At 45.7% G+C, this 14,597-nt stretch overlaps 1 protein-coding gene across 4 annotated transcripts in view; it reads left to right on the top strand.

Moving 5' to 3' along the window:
* Positions 1–14,597, top strand: part of Frmd4a (FERM domain containing 4A) — a 600,187-nt gene that overhangs the window by 485,371 nt on the left and 100,219 nt on the right. For all 4 annotated transcript variants that reach the window (XM_029471433.2, XM_021186444.2, XM_085835220.1 and 1 more), the window contains 2 exons: positions 12,359–12,415; positions 13,553–13,575. In XM_029471433.2, coding sequence (XP_029327293.1) covers positions 12,359–12,415; positions 13,553–13,575 — 80 coding nt within the window. The remainder of the gene's footprint in view (positions 1–12,358; positions 12,416–13,552; positions 13,576–14,597) is intronic.

Below are 14,597 nucleotides of genomic sequence, written 5' to 3'. Positions count from 1 at the left end.
ACAACTTAAGGGGCAAAGAGAGGTCCAATGGTGGCTTGGCAGTCATAGTGCTCGTCTCCAAACCTGGAAACTGAGTTTGACCTCCCAGGACACACATGGCAGAAGCAGGGACCAACCTCCCACAGGGTGTCCTCCGACAGCCATACCTGTTCACACGTACACAAGCACAGACACTGTCCTAAACCGTGGAGGTCAAATCGCTCCTGAAGGCCCAATAGCAAAGGTGACCATCTCCTACACACCCAAGGCCTGCCCTCTAGAGTCCTGTTGCTGCTGCTTCTATTATTTGCCTCTTTCTTTCTAAATAAATGTCCCAGACCTTCCCGATCTGTCCCCTCTCCATTCATGAATTCCTCGTAAGAGAGACTGGGATTAGTGTGTCCCCGAAGCCACCCACACTCTCCCTCTCCTAGGTTCCTCGGGGTAGTTGCATGCTTCTGGGTAGACGCCATAACAACCATCAGCGTGACATTATGACTAACCCAAGCATCTCCCCGTGGCTGTGATTCCTTTCTTTCTTTTCTTTTTTTGACAATGAGTTGTTTTACCTAAAGGGATTCGTTGTCTTGTTTTCGCTTGTTTGGCTTCTCCGAGCCGTTGGCTTTTGCTCACAGTTCCCACCCATTCCCAGATCTATTCTCGTACTCTGTCTCAACGTCAATGGCGATTCATCAACAACCTCTGGTTTGAGTTCTGTGACTGCTGCTGCTATTGAGTTCCTGAGTCTTCCTCCTGGAACCCTCTGCCCTCCAGTTCCAACACGAACTTGGCTGGGTTTCATGACTCCTTCGTGGGAGGCCACCTTCCTGTCCGGGTCTTTCCCCACCCCCGCTCTGTATTAGGTCATCTGTCTTCTGGGATTTGTTTGCTTGTTTGTTTTACACAGATGTTTTCCTGGACAGCATCCCCAAGTAAATCTGGAGAAAGGATATCCTTACATGTCTGAAAATGTCTTTATCCTCCCTTCATGGTATCTTAGAACAGTGGTTCCCAACCTGTGGTCACGACCTCTTGGGGGTTGAAGGAGCCTTTCCCAGGGGTTGCCTAAGACCATCGGAAAGCACATATTTCTGATGGTTTTAGGAACTGAGACACCACTCCTCTATCATCTCTAGGCAGGTCCACGCACCTGTAGATACTGTCACGTGAGTACATGACATGATGGCATTGCACCAACCCCATCACATACCCTGAACAAATACAGGTGTACGTGACAGGGTTAGCATAATAATGTACTTAGGTGGACCAATCATGCATGTGTAGAGAACAGTTACTATGTTGAAAGCAGCAGAATTGGAGGTAAAATGACCCTTTATGAATTATAATTACTAGGTAAAGTGTGTGTGTGTGTCTGTGTGTGTGTGTGTGTATATATACCATGTAAACTTAATCTGGATACTGATCCATCTTTTTATATACAGCTGTGGTTGATATGAATACTGCCCCATTGCTTAGTAACAGTAGCAAAATAAGAGTTACAAAATAGCAACAGAAATAAAGTTATGGTTGGGGGTCACCACAACATGAGGAACTGTGTCAAATAGTCACATCATTAGTTAGGAAGGTTGAGAGAACCATTGGCTTAGCAGTTTGATTAGATGTAGGACTACCACATAACAGCATCTCTCAGAATATCAGGTGATGTATTGGAAATGTCCCCCCACTCCCCATGCTGTCTCCCAACAGCTGGATCTTTGGCGGCCTTTCTCTGCATTCCTCTTGATCTAAAATTTCAGTAGTACTGGTCTCTGTAGACACTTTGTATCTCTTGGCTGGTAGGTAGATACTTTTATTCTGGAGACTCATATTCTTCCTGATATCTCCTTGTTATCTCGTCCTTCCCCCCACCCCACCCCACCCCTTGGAAGTGCTAGGAATCAAAAGCTAGGGCAGGCTTGTGTCCAGGGTTCCATTTCTGGCTTTTATTCTGTTTTCTGAAAGGCTTCTGTCAGCAATGCCTTTCATCTGTTCTTCTGGTTTTTAACCATATGTCACGCACGCGTGTGTGTGTGTGTGTGTGTGTGTGTGTGTGTGTGTGGTATGTATTATGTATGTTTCAAAGAATATCTTTGTATTTCTGCTCTCTCTCTCTCTCTCTCTCTCTCTCTCTCTCTCTCAAATATCCTATTTTCAGGCCTAGAAAGATGGCTCAGAAGGTATAAGGCTTTCTGTTCATGGAGAGGAACCCAGTTAGTTTCCCTTCTCCCACTTCGAGCAGCTCACAACCGCCTGTGACCCCCACTCCAGGGGATCCAGTGCCTTCTACTGACCTCCACGGGCACCGCACATGCCTGGAATACACACACACACACAAATAAAAGGAAATATTTGATATTGGACTCCTGGTGTCAACCTCTAGCCTCTATATTCTTAAAAATAATACTTGATTGCTTTAAAAATATAATACTATCTCTTATTGTTCTGACTACATTAATTATTGTGTATGCTCAGCTTCCTGTTTCTTCTCAGTGTGTCCTTTTTTAAAAAATATTTGCCTTTTCTGTAGAATAGCATCCCCACCCCCATCCACCAGCCCCAACTCCCACCCCCACTCTTTTCTGCTCTGGGGGGGGGCATGTATGCACTCATGTGTGTGTGTGTGTGCATGTGTGTGTGTGTATCTGTGTGTGCTTGTGTGCATGCATGCGTGCATGTGTGTGTGTATGTGTGTGTGTTTGCAGGTCAGAGCTCAGCCTCCATTGCCAGTTGCTTTCCACCTTAGGTGGTTTTAGCTGTAGCAGGGAATCCTAGTCTGTCCATTCATAGTTACAAGTGAGCAGGAAAAGCTGTCATGCTCTGAAAGCATGGGTCAAAATAAGCCTCAAAGGCCCGGGGTGGGGAAAGAGGCAAATGGCAGCTGCTCTTTCCATGGGAACCTGAATATCAACCTCTGGATGAGGGACATACCCTCCCATTTCCTCCTGGGACATGCCAGTCTCCAGGACGTAGGAGAGAAAGCCGCTTTGGTTTGGAGTGTAACCTTCCCTCCAGTGCAGCCTCCACTCATCTACGGAGACACTGCCTCTCACCCCTCCGTCTGCAGGGAGGGTGGCTGTCTTTCATTTTGTTGGTTATTTTTCTCAAGCCACAAACACGGTCTTGGTCATCCTTCCTTCCTTCCTTCCTTCCTTCCTTCCTTCCTTCCTTCCTTCCTTCCTTCCTCCCTCCCTCCCTCCCTCCCTCCCTCCCTCCCTTTACCAGGAGTAGAAAAGCACAACTTTGGCAAATTCCTCTCTCACTTTCTCTTCCTTTACACACTCATAACGTCTACAAGAAAATCAGGGGGAAACAGCATAACTTAACCCAACTGTGGAATATTAAATCGCAACGGTTATGATGTTTTAACTGTCTATGGAGACAGGGGGACAGTGGGGAAAATTACGTTTAGGGGACGAACAAACCTCCTTTAGAAATGTGTGTCCACTTCCATGGAAAATTCCAACGAGATACTGCGTGTTCCCTGGGTGAAAACTCATGAGCCAGGGGAGTTATCCTGCCAAATCCTCCCTCTTTGAATGTGACTCCTTATGACAACTGGAGCTGTCCATGAGTCACCCTGTAGAAGGCCACCCGGCTGTCACACAAGACAGGAGAGATGGGGACAATGGACTCTTGAGTCCTTCCACATTCAGAGTGAGGTGAATCGTCTGTCCCCGGAGTTCGGTAGTGAGAACAGTGCTGATACAGTGGGCTGTGCTTAGAATCCTAGCACAGGGGAGACTGAGGCAGAGGGATCATTCTAGACTACATAAGAAGATTCTGTCTGAAAAGAGTTCAGGCAACTAGGGGACAGTGCTGACCAAACTGGAAAAACCGCAAGGGTCCATCCCCAGTACCATACAAACCAATGTGAGGGCATACGCCTTCGATGTCTACATTCAGGAAGTGGAGGCAGGAGGATCAGCAGCTTAGGGTCATCTTCCACTGCTTAGCAAATTGGAGGCCAGTCTCACACACACACACACACACACACAGAGAGAGAGAGAGAGACAGAGACAGAGACAGAGACAGAGACAGAGACAGAGACAGAGACAGAGACAGAGACAGAGACAGAGACACAGATAGAAGCATAAGACTTGTCAGTAGAGAGCTGGCTCAGCAGTTAAGAGCGCTTGCTGATTTTACAGAGGACGCAGTTTTGGTTCCCAGCACCCACTTGGTATTGACAACTTCCTGAAACTTCACTTTCAGGTGATCCATTGTTCACTTCTAACCTCCACAGGCTCCTTGAATGCACACGGTGTACATTCAGGCAAGCACACAAATGTATAAAACAGGTGAATTAAAAAGAAAAAATATTCATCACGTTCACATCCCGACAAAAGCTAGCTTATAAATTGATGTTTTTTTAAAGTTTTATTTTAGATGGAAATATTCTATGCTAAAGTTATGTAATATGTTTAATGTCCTTTTAAACTTTATCAATTAGAAAAAAATGATTCCCACAAATTATGGATCCTAAAAGTACAAAGGAAATTCAAAAGTTTTTGCTTTAACTTTTAGCCTTAATCAGCTTCATACACAAAACCTGGGAGAGATAAAATCAGCTCCTAAATCCAAAACAACCCTTCAATTCCACTCCTCAGAGGAGCCATTTGATATTTGTTTGCTGTGGGTGGGGCGACCTAAGTTTTGCTGCTCAGAATGGCTGCCATGCGGTTGTAAATCTCATACTCAAACCCTGTAACGTTCCACGCTTTGAATCCGCTACAGTTAAATTGTACTTGGTCTCAGTGTTTACCTCAGCTGAGCCACAAGCCCAAGGTCTCCATCTGAAGATGGAGTAAAATGTGCGTCCTTGGGCACACTCCATCAAGTGAGGTTTGGGAAAGGTGGCGTGCCCCACTGGATTTTTACCACCACCGCCCATTACCTGTGATTGACTAGGCGTGTGGCTGATGAACAGAAAATTACTTTTTATTCATGACCTTCTGATCCCACCAAGCTTCGTGCTTATATCAAACTCTGTCACTGCCCTTGCAGCAAGAGCAGAGGGTGACAGAAAAGACAGAGCCGGCTGAGGTGGTCCAGTTCTATAAGCTCAGACCTTGCAGGTAGAAGCAGGAAGATCAGGAGTTGGAGGCCATCCTCAGCTAAATAGCAAGTTGAGGCTAGCCTGGACTACATGAGATGATCCCCTTTCAAAAGCTGAAGAAGAAAGGGCAGAGACGGTGAGAGCGGGATGAGGAAGCTGGGGGGGAGAAAAGCCCTGTTCTGTGTGTGTTGAAAGGTCTCATCCAGCCTTTCTTCGAGGTGTCTGCCTCGGTCCTAGAGCTTCATATACTCCTCCCTCATGTAATTACTCTTGGGTTTCGTTGGCCTTTTAAGTCTAAGTCCTATCGTTAGTGTTGATTCTGAAATAAATGGTCTACATTGAAGAGCTCCAAAGAGCTTCGCTATTGAACCTGTGACGTCATCTCCTCCGTAGGTGGGAGAAACGAAGCCCTGAATCTAGTTCCACAAGATGAGGGACCAACATAAACAGTAGCCTCAGAATATCAGCCTCATGAAACCCCATCCTTCTCTCCCAATCTGGCTAATGAAGATGCAGTGTGTGTGCCTGCATCACCAAGAGCATAAAAATAGGGACAAGGGAGGACTTTCTTATTCAGCCTTTGAGAAGGAAACTCGCATGAACTGATCATCTTGGCAATGCATAGCAGACTTTGGGAAGAACAGTTCTTGGGACCTCAACATAGGCAGGCTGTCTACAGCAGTTAGCAGAAGAAACCCCAGTGAAACTGCAGGGAGGGCGCCATGGGAATCACGCCATGATCTGTGCATCACAAGGCAAACATGACACGACCTGACTGCTGAAGGTCTGGCACAGGCTGACAAAAAGGAACTCTGCAAGTTTGCAGAGGTCCTGTCCATGCCCAGACGCAACTCCACACAGTCATTATGTGTTGTGCAACGGGGCATAGTAGCCAAACAACCACAGAAGGTAGCCAGGGAGATCACCTACATATGACCTCATACCACAGTCTGATACCATACACCACATCAGTCAGGGTTCTCCAGAGAAACGTAGAAGGATACTTACTGTGTGGAGCTGGTCCATGTGACTGAAGGCTGAGAGGCCTGTGGCGTGTGTAGCACCTGCAAGGGAGAGCGCAGGAAAGTTGCAGTTGTGGCTCAGCCTGGAGGCCTGAGAACCAGGGAGGCCAGTAGTGTAAATGTCATCCCCAGGATGGGAGAAAGCAAGATGGATGCAGTAACCCACAGAGTGAGCAATGAAGCTGGATGTGGCGGGACATAGCTGCAATCGTAGCATGTGAGGAGCCGGGCGAGGCAGAAGGATCACAAGTTCAAAACTGGTCTCAGCTACTTAGTAAATTCTAGGCTCAGCACCCATCCCGAAAAGTGTGATGAAAACCAGGGAAGCTTGCTTTGCCTCCACCTTTTATTCTCTTTCTACCCTAAAGGCACTGGGTGGTAGACTGTGAATTATTCAAGTGCTAGTCAGAAGGCATTGGGTGGTAGACTGTAGGACTAGTTATTCAAATGCTAATCTCCTCTGAAGACACCCTTTAAGAAACATCCATAAATAATTTTTAATCTGGTCACCAAGATAAATCAAAGTAACAGGTAAGCACTCTAATCCCAACAGCTGTAAATCACAACCATTATCTGCACGGTGACACAGTGCTGCCTATCTCTTTAAGAATTTTGCTAAGTATCAATACCAAAATGCGCCAAAGTACAGAGGCAAAACTGTGTGGTTCTGACTGTCTGTAGCTACCAGGGTTAAGAAAGAAATGATACATTTATGATTTACGGCACCTCCAGTGTGCTTGCAGCTTCTAAATCGCCTCTACAATGTCCCAACAAGCTCAGCAAAATGATCAGAAATCGTGTTCTTCACATGTGTTGGTGAGGCAACCGAAACGGAAGGAAATCAGTAGTGCCGGGTGTTTCTGGCGCTGTTGGGGAGTAGGGGTAAGACTAGAACTCAGGGTCGGGTGAGGGTGGTCATGAACTTTAGGTGGCGCCTGGGTGAGGATGTCTTAGGCAAGCCCTTGGGGTGACCAACTAAGGGATTCTGCCTGGAGTTTGCCAATGGTATTCTCATTTCCTTATTCTTGTTCCTCATGTTGTCTGTTCTAATTATTGTCATAATTTCTTTCTTGTGGATGTGTGACATAACACATTCCACAAAGGCGTCAGTGGGGTTTATTCTGGCTTACAATCTGAAGGCTTGGTCCAGTGTAATAGGGAGGTCAGAGTAGCCGAAGCTTGGGATAGCTGGTCACATCGCATCCACAGTCAGGACACACAAAGGCATGAATGCTGGACTCCATTCGCAGTCCAGAATCCCAGCCAAGGAATGGGGCCGCCATTCACAGAGAGGCTTTCCAACCTCAATTAATGTAATCAAGACAGCCCCTCACAGACGTGCGTAGAGGCCTGCCTCCCAGGCTATTCTAGGCGCTGTTGCGATGATAATTAAAACTAATCATCTCATTTGCTGTATGGGAAAAGTTGGACTTTCTCAACCTAACCACAGAGGAATGCTTTCCCTTGAGATTCTTGGTACGACTTGAAAAGTACCAGCAAACCCTCAGGTCAGGAGGCCCCGTTGCATGGTTTGTTGTTGTTGTTGTTTTGGTTTTTTGTTTTTTTTTTTTTGTTTTTTTTTGAGCACGTCAAGATTCTCTGATGGCAATCTTCCCGAGAGAGTGGATAGCCACCAAGCCACCATAAAGCTGCTGACAAATGCCTTGGGTCCTCCTCCTGAAGTTGCTTCATCGCTTTAGATAAAGCAGTGCTGAGTGAAAGGAAGTGGTCCGTCTTGTCCGTCTTGTCCGTCTGCATGGAGAATGCGCGCGTGCATGCCTGTACACACCTACAGCAAACCACATTCTGTCATTCTATACCATTTTCCAAAGAGCAAAGGGAATGAAGCCCTTTCACTCAGTAGTGAGGGAAACAGGCCCAAAATACATACATCATGGCCTCAGTAGCCAAAAGATCTGGCATTCTCTCTCAGTGGGACATTATCACATGTCTGCCACCACCCTGGATTCCCAGGCAAGATTCTGGCTCAGGAAATGACCCAGCAGGAGCCCCTCCTCCTCAGGTGACACTGGAACCGTTGAGGCTCCAACACAGAGCTATCAATGCAATAAGCCACAGGAATGTCACAGCACCAGCCTTTACAGGTGGCCAAGTGGAAGCCTCTCACAGCTCTTTCTTGAGCCTCCTACCTCTCCCCTGCTTCGCCATTTTGTCTTCTGTCAAGGGAAAGCCCATAGCCCCAGGAACGTATGGGGGCTTTGTATACTGTTTGTTATCTTGATCAGTTTGTTTCTCTGCTGGAAAAGCACAGGTAAGGATCTACTGCCTGGGAAGCCAGCCGAGGGAAAAGTAGAGTCATCTTTTGGATGTCACGTGGCAGCTGGAACCTGACGGGAAGATCTCTGGGACCTCTGTCTAGTCCTCTGTGGTGGACTCGGCTTTCTGGGGAAACTCGGGAAGTGAACAGAAACTCAAAGACTCTGTTTCATTCCAGCAAAATCTTCACAGTGTAATCACCTGGAAAAAAGAAATGCAAAGGGGGTTATTATTTATAATAAAGAAATAGTGAGTGTATTAAAGTAGAAGACAGGAAGCGCACTGTGCAGGGAGGCTGTAGGGAACTGAACTAAGACTTGGGAGAATTTACAGTACCATATGTCTGAAAATTATATGTAAGGCATGAACTGCTTGGGAATAAATAACGATCCAAACAAGGGAGAAAAGCTTGGAAAATAGACAAGCTGTCAGCAGCCGAGAGCCAGCCTGTCTTCCTACTGTTCTGAGTCTGGTTCCTCTGTTCTCTCTTGACGGACTCCTCTGAGGGAGGGTGGCCAGTGACTGTTACACTCAGTAAATAGTAACTAGGGCTCCTCCATCAGCCTTGCTCTGTGTGCACAGTCTGAGGCATCTTATCCTGGCTCCCTTTCCTCTATTGCCAGACACATTCTGACTCTGGGTGTTTTATAGTCTCTTCATCTGAAGGGAAAGGGAAAGCTCACCCTAAAGACACTCATTTCCACTTACCCTAAGGACAGCTATAATGAGAAAGAACTTGCCTAAACTAGGTCACACGTTTATGACTGTTGCTTAAAGCTTCGCTATAGCTGGCAGAGCACTGTATGGAACGTTCACCCACAGGACCTGCAGAATGGGCTGTGCAAAAGCAAAGGCCTTCCTTTCTCCCTTCCCTCACCTCTCTTTCCCCACACAGACAACTTACATCTAGCAAATGAATCAAATTGTGAGACACCAAACTCCTGCTCAGGGCTGTCCGCCAAAGGTTGATTTTGAGTTACACGTGAGATAAGTCTCCCAGCTGGTGTTAACCATTAGCCCCCTGTTGACCATTCTCTACACCATAGATGTAAATGTTTAACAGAAGGGCTCACATCTCTCTCTCTCTCTCTCTCTCTCTCTCTCTCTCTCTCTCTCTCTCTCACACACACACACACACACACACACTCTCACACACACACACATACAAAATGTGCTTCCAAGTACCATGAGCTCTTTAGCAAAGTGATCAGTGGGAAAGGAAATGAATAAAGCTAGAAATGATCTATTGCAGAAACCCTGGAGAGTTTCTATGAACATGTTTGTACTCTGTCATGTTACGGGAGCTGGCAGTCCCACAACCGCCATTGCAAACATTCTCCCACACCCCAGCTCTGACAGGCAGATGGATTGCAGAGGTGGTTAAGCTGCTGTGACTGGTTACACATAAAGAATGGTTGTCTTCTAGTCCTCCACATGGTAGAAAGACGGCTGTTAGTTCCCTTGAGCTGAGTGACAACTATCTTTATCTTATCTTTAGAATTCCTTGGCCTGAGACCTTGAGGATATCCCCTCTTCAAAAGATGTGGACTGCTCCAATACAGTCATGAGTTATGGCCGACAAGCCTAGACTCCCCCCTCCCCCCCAAGACTAATTAGAAAATCCATATATCAGAGTTTGGCTTGTAGTTCAAAATAACTCTCAATTTAAATTATTCTTCAGTGCTAACTTCAGTTATAAATTTTGTTCTGAGAGGGTGCTGGCTGGGACTGAGACCTTATTAACTTGGAAGGGGCAAGTCCTAAGATGAGGCCATATATTAGACAAGAAATTGTGGTTTTCTGGCACAATAACTGCCATTAAGGTCCTCAGGGTCTGAGGCAAGTCACAACAAGTTTTTGGATTCCATCCTCAGAAAAAATAATAAATGGCGTTAAGCTAACAGTCTAGTCTCTAAGTCTCGCCCAGCTTTCCCTCTTGTTCAGCCACTCGGTATCAGAGCAAGTGATAATGGGACGAGAAGGAAGATGTGCTGGGCATCATGCCTTAATCACAGCACTGAAAGGCTGAGGCAGGAGGATTACCATCAGTTTAAGGCTAGCCCGAGGTATAGAGTGAGAGAAAGAAAAAGAGAAGGAAGGAGGAAAAATGAAGTCATAACTTTCTTCTTAACCATGACCCAAAAAAAAGTCATGGATTATCTTATTGTCACATGCTGATGACCCCAAGTCTCTCTCCATCTCTAACACTACAGCCTATGTATAATAAGGCACCATTCACTTAAAGGTTCATTAAGACAGCGGGTTGTGTTACGTGTATACTACAATAGTACAGATATCTTTGGAGTCAGTGGACATATGTATTGCTGTGATGGTGTCTCAAGTGTGTGGTCCTGTCTCCAAACCTATCAAATCCTATATCGTAAACACATCAAGTTTTGCGCATGTTTCAGTTAGTACCCCCAATGGTGCTATGTTTACAAGCATAGGAACTCCAGGCCCGTGTCACTTCGTGGCAGGGTGTACACTGATAGACATAGTAACTAGTTTATTGTTGTGCAGGCATCGAGTATATTAATACAGGCTACAGTGCCTGTGACATCACTAGATGATGTCATCTCATGAGCCCATTGGAGTAAACATGTGCTGGCATTGACCGGAATGTTCTTATTTAGAGTGGCATTATGTCTGTGTTCAACAAACATATGTTGGATTTTTTTTTCAAAAACCAAGAAGTTTTTATTTTTTTAAGACCATGTCCCCCTACATCACAATACATAAAAGAACAGAAGAATATTTAAATTAGAGAGCACACTAGAAGTGACTAATAGAGCCTTTGTGGAGACAGAAACATTACCAATCTATATTGACAGGATAGCCACTAGCCATCCTGAGCTCTGAGCACATGGGAGAACTATGGCTGGCACTTACCGAGGACCTGTATTTTCAGTCTTGCCTTGTTTAACTTCAAATCGCATCATGATCCCATTGTAACATTTCTTTCAATGAACCCACATTATGTAGGTTCTAAGGCAGAACTCAAACAAGCAAACAAAAAACGTAGCAGGGCTGGACATGGTTGTATACCCATCAGTCACAGCCCTTGGGAGGCAGAAGGAGCTCTGAGTTCTGAGCCAGCTAGGGCTACACAGCAAGACCAGTGAGACCTTATCTCAGGGGGAAAAGTGATGTAATTAGTTATTGAGCAGCTGTGTTTCAGTGACAGCTAAAATGAGCAGGTTTGGAGCCAGAGAGTGGCTATGAATACCGGCTACTCTTCCAGAGGACTTAGGCTTAATTGCCAGCACTTACGTGTATGTCTGTGTACCATAATGCATATAGATGGCTTATAGCTATCTATAACTCCACTCCAATGGGGATCCAGCATCCTCCTTAGCCTTGAATGTGTGTCTCTATAGAGTCTCTCTCTTCCCTCCCTCCCTTCTTTCCTTCACTTCTCCCTCTATCTTTCCTGCTTTTTCCTCTCTCCTTCCCCACCCCTTCTCTTTTCTTCACACACACACACACACACACACACGCACACGCACACGCTCCTTCTACATGTGTGATGGTACACAGACATGCATGCAGACAACTCCCCTCCATGAAACATGCAATAAAAATGACAAAGATGAGCAGATTTGTAAAAACCTGGATATGGGCCATCCCTTACCTTCACATCTAGATTTGAAGATGGCATACAGTCTTCTTTGAAAAGATCTTGGGGACTATTCAGGGCCAAGTCATTCAGAGAAATTGTCTAAAGAACCAAAGACACTCTAAATATATTTGAGATTCTGGGGAACTTCCAAGAAAGACCATGTCTCTTCCATAGGAGCTGCACTAAGAAAGCTCTTTAAGTACCAGACTAGTAAAGAGTGATGTAATTCATGCCTCAGATCTCCATACTTGGGGGCAGAGGCAGGAGGATTGCGAGTTTGAAGCTAGCCTGGACTACATCTTAAGATCTTCATTCTAAAGTTTTTAATTAATTAATTAATTAACTATTCAAAACTAAGTAGATACAATAAAAGACTCACTTTGATTTTTTTTCTTTTCTTTTCAGGAGCTGATCGATGTTGACAGTGAAGTGGTATTTGAATTAGCTTCCTATATTTTACAGGTAAGTTGTTTTACACACACACAAAAGGGGGTGTGCCTGCCACTACAAACAGCAGTCACATTTGCCCGCTGTCTGACTGTCTAACCTTTTCTAGCCACAAGATGGAAGAAGCTGTTAGGAACGCAAGTGCTGTACCATAACCAGGGATATGTACTCTTCCGAGATTCCAAGGCAGTATATCATGTGACCTTAGGGGACGTTGTATGTGCAACATGCAATCATTTGGTTCTCCAGTGCTCACTTCCTTTAAGTGTGGTACCTTCTTTTGCCCTAAAAAAAGCCCAAATGAATACCTAGAAGAAGTCACCTCCTGTCCCCCAGAAAGGCAAAGTAAAAGCCGTTAGCCTGCGACAGACAAACAGAGAGGCATGGGAGTATTATTTGTAATGTTGGCACGATAAGTTGGAGCGCTATCAAAAGTTATTCTCTTAACAAGTGTTTATTGAATGCTGCTGTGTCTGAGGTACCCTACCACACTCGCTGACTCTCACAAGGCCACCGGCTTACAATTTGTTGGTATAACTGGGAAGGGGCTCACAGTTGCAGAAGTGCAGAAGTGGACTGTTGCAGCCTGACATGGTGGCATGCACCTATAATCCCAGCTGCTTTGGAGTTTGGGCCAGGAGAGCAGACTGCAGCTGTCTCAAAGAAAGGGAAGAAGCAAGGGTGGAAGGGAACGGGAGGAAAGAGATAAGGGAAGTATTAAAGGAGAAAGGGGGAAACAAAGTGGGGGGAGGGAGAGAGAGTGGGAAGGAGAGGGAAGGAAGGAGGAGAGAGATAAATATGTATGTGACCTATTTTAGTTAGCCCAAGGCCTTGAAGTATAAACTTCTATACACCTTTGTGACGTTTACAGTGTGCCTCTTGTTCAGTCAGCTCATATATGTACTCTCCCTGACTCTAACCCATCAGGCAGGGTCTCATTATGCAACCAAGGCTAATTTCAAACACAGAATCCTCCTGCCTGAGCCCCCCAAGCACTTCTTAGCATTTCTTTTCATTGAATTTCGGAGCAGACAGGGTGACACAGAGGGAGGCCGGTCTGCCTTACTCAGCAGAGAAGTAGCCATGATGGCAGGGCATGGTTTTAATTCTTCACCGTGGACTGATGTTTCGCCCATATTTTTTCTCCCACAGGAAGCAAAAGGAGATTTCTCTAGGTGAGTCCCCCAAAGTTGCTCTCTTGTTGGCTTGAAGGTATATTTGTTGTTGTTTTATATTTAAAGAAACTGCCTGGCATGTACCTTGAAGGATGACAGAGTATTAATTAGTAAGATCCAGGTGTCATACTGTCAACTGAGCAGGCAGTCTGGCAAGGCATGCCCAGAGCTAGTGAGGATGCTATTCTTTCTAAATGAACCTTCTTCAGGCTATTAAAGAAAGGAGCTCAGAGCCCAATGTCTCCGATGGCCATTGTTCTCGGGCCTGGGGTGTCGATCATGCACCTGTGCAGAGCCAGGCATCACTCCTGGGGTGTAAATTGGGTTGTATATAACCTGACAGCTCTAATGTACATCTCTTTTTCTTCTTCTCATTTTAGTCACTGACTTTCGAGGGAAAAATCCCTATCATACAGGGAGCTACATTTCAGGGAAATATTAACAACATAGAAATGCCACCTGTCTTCCTTCCATGGAAAGATGCTATGTTGAGAGAAAAATAGACTTAACCACAAAGTCCAGCTTGAGCGATCATGTAGAGCTGCTAGCTTGAGTCTTGTCATTCATTCATTCATTCATTCATTAAACACTGCATACAGGGCAGCAGAGCTGATTGTCCCCAGTTTGTCAGAAGCAACACAGCCTGTACAGCTAGGGGGTTGTAGCTACCCTCAACAGAACTAACTGCTCATAGACAGACAACTTCCAGGTATTCTTTCTATCAGCGTCTACTGGGAAAAGTCCAGGGTAGCTCATTGTTTAGGATCAAGGTCTGTCTGTAAAAGAGATGACTGTATGACCAAGAAAGCAGAACATCAAGTCATTGGGTTCCAAGTAGTGGGATTGGCTCAGTAATGGAATACTTGCCCAACACATATGAAGCTCGGTATATCCCAGCAGGAAAGAAAGGGAGGAAGGAAGGGAGGGAGGGAAGACGGAAGGGAGGGAGGGAGGGAGGGAAGACGGAAGGGAGGGAGGGAGGGAGGGAGGGAGGGAGGAAGGAAGGAAGGAAGGAAGGAAGG

This window comes from Mus caroli, unplaced genomic scaffold (assembly GCF_978045245.1).
Source record: "Mus caroli unplaced genomic scaffold, Mus_caroli_1 scaffold_2, whole genome shotgun sequence".
NCBI classification, from domain to species: Eukaryota; Metazoa; Chordata; class Mammalia; order Rodentia; family Muridae; genus Mus; species Mus caroli.
This window is presented reverse-complemented; position numbering and strand designations above follow the sequence as displayed.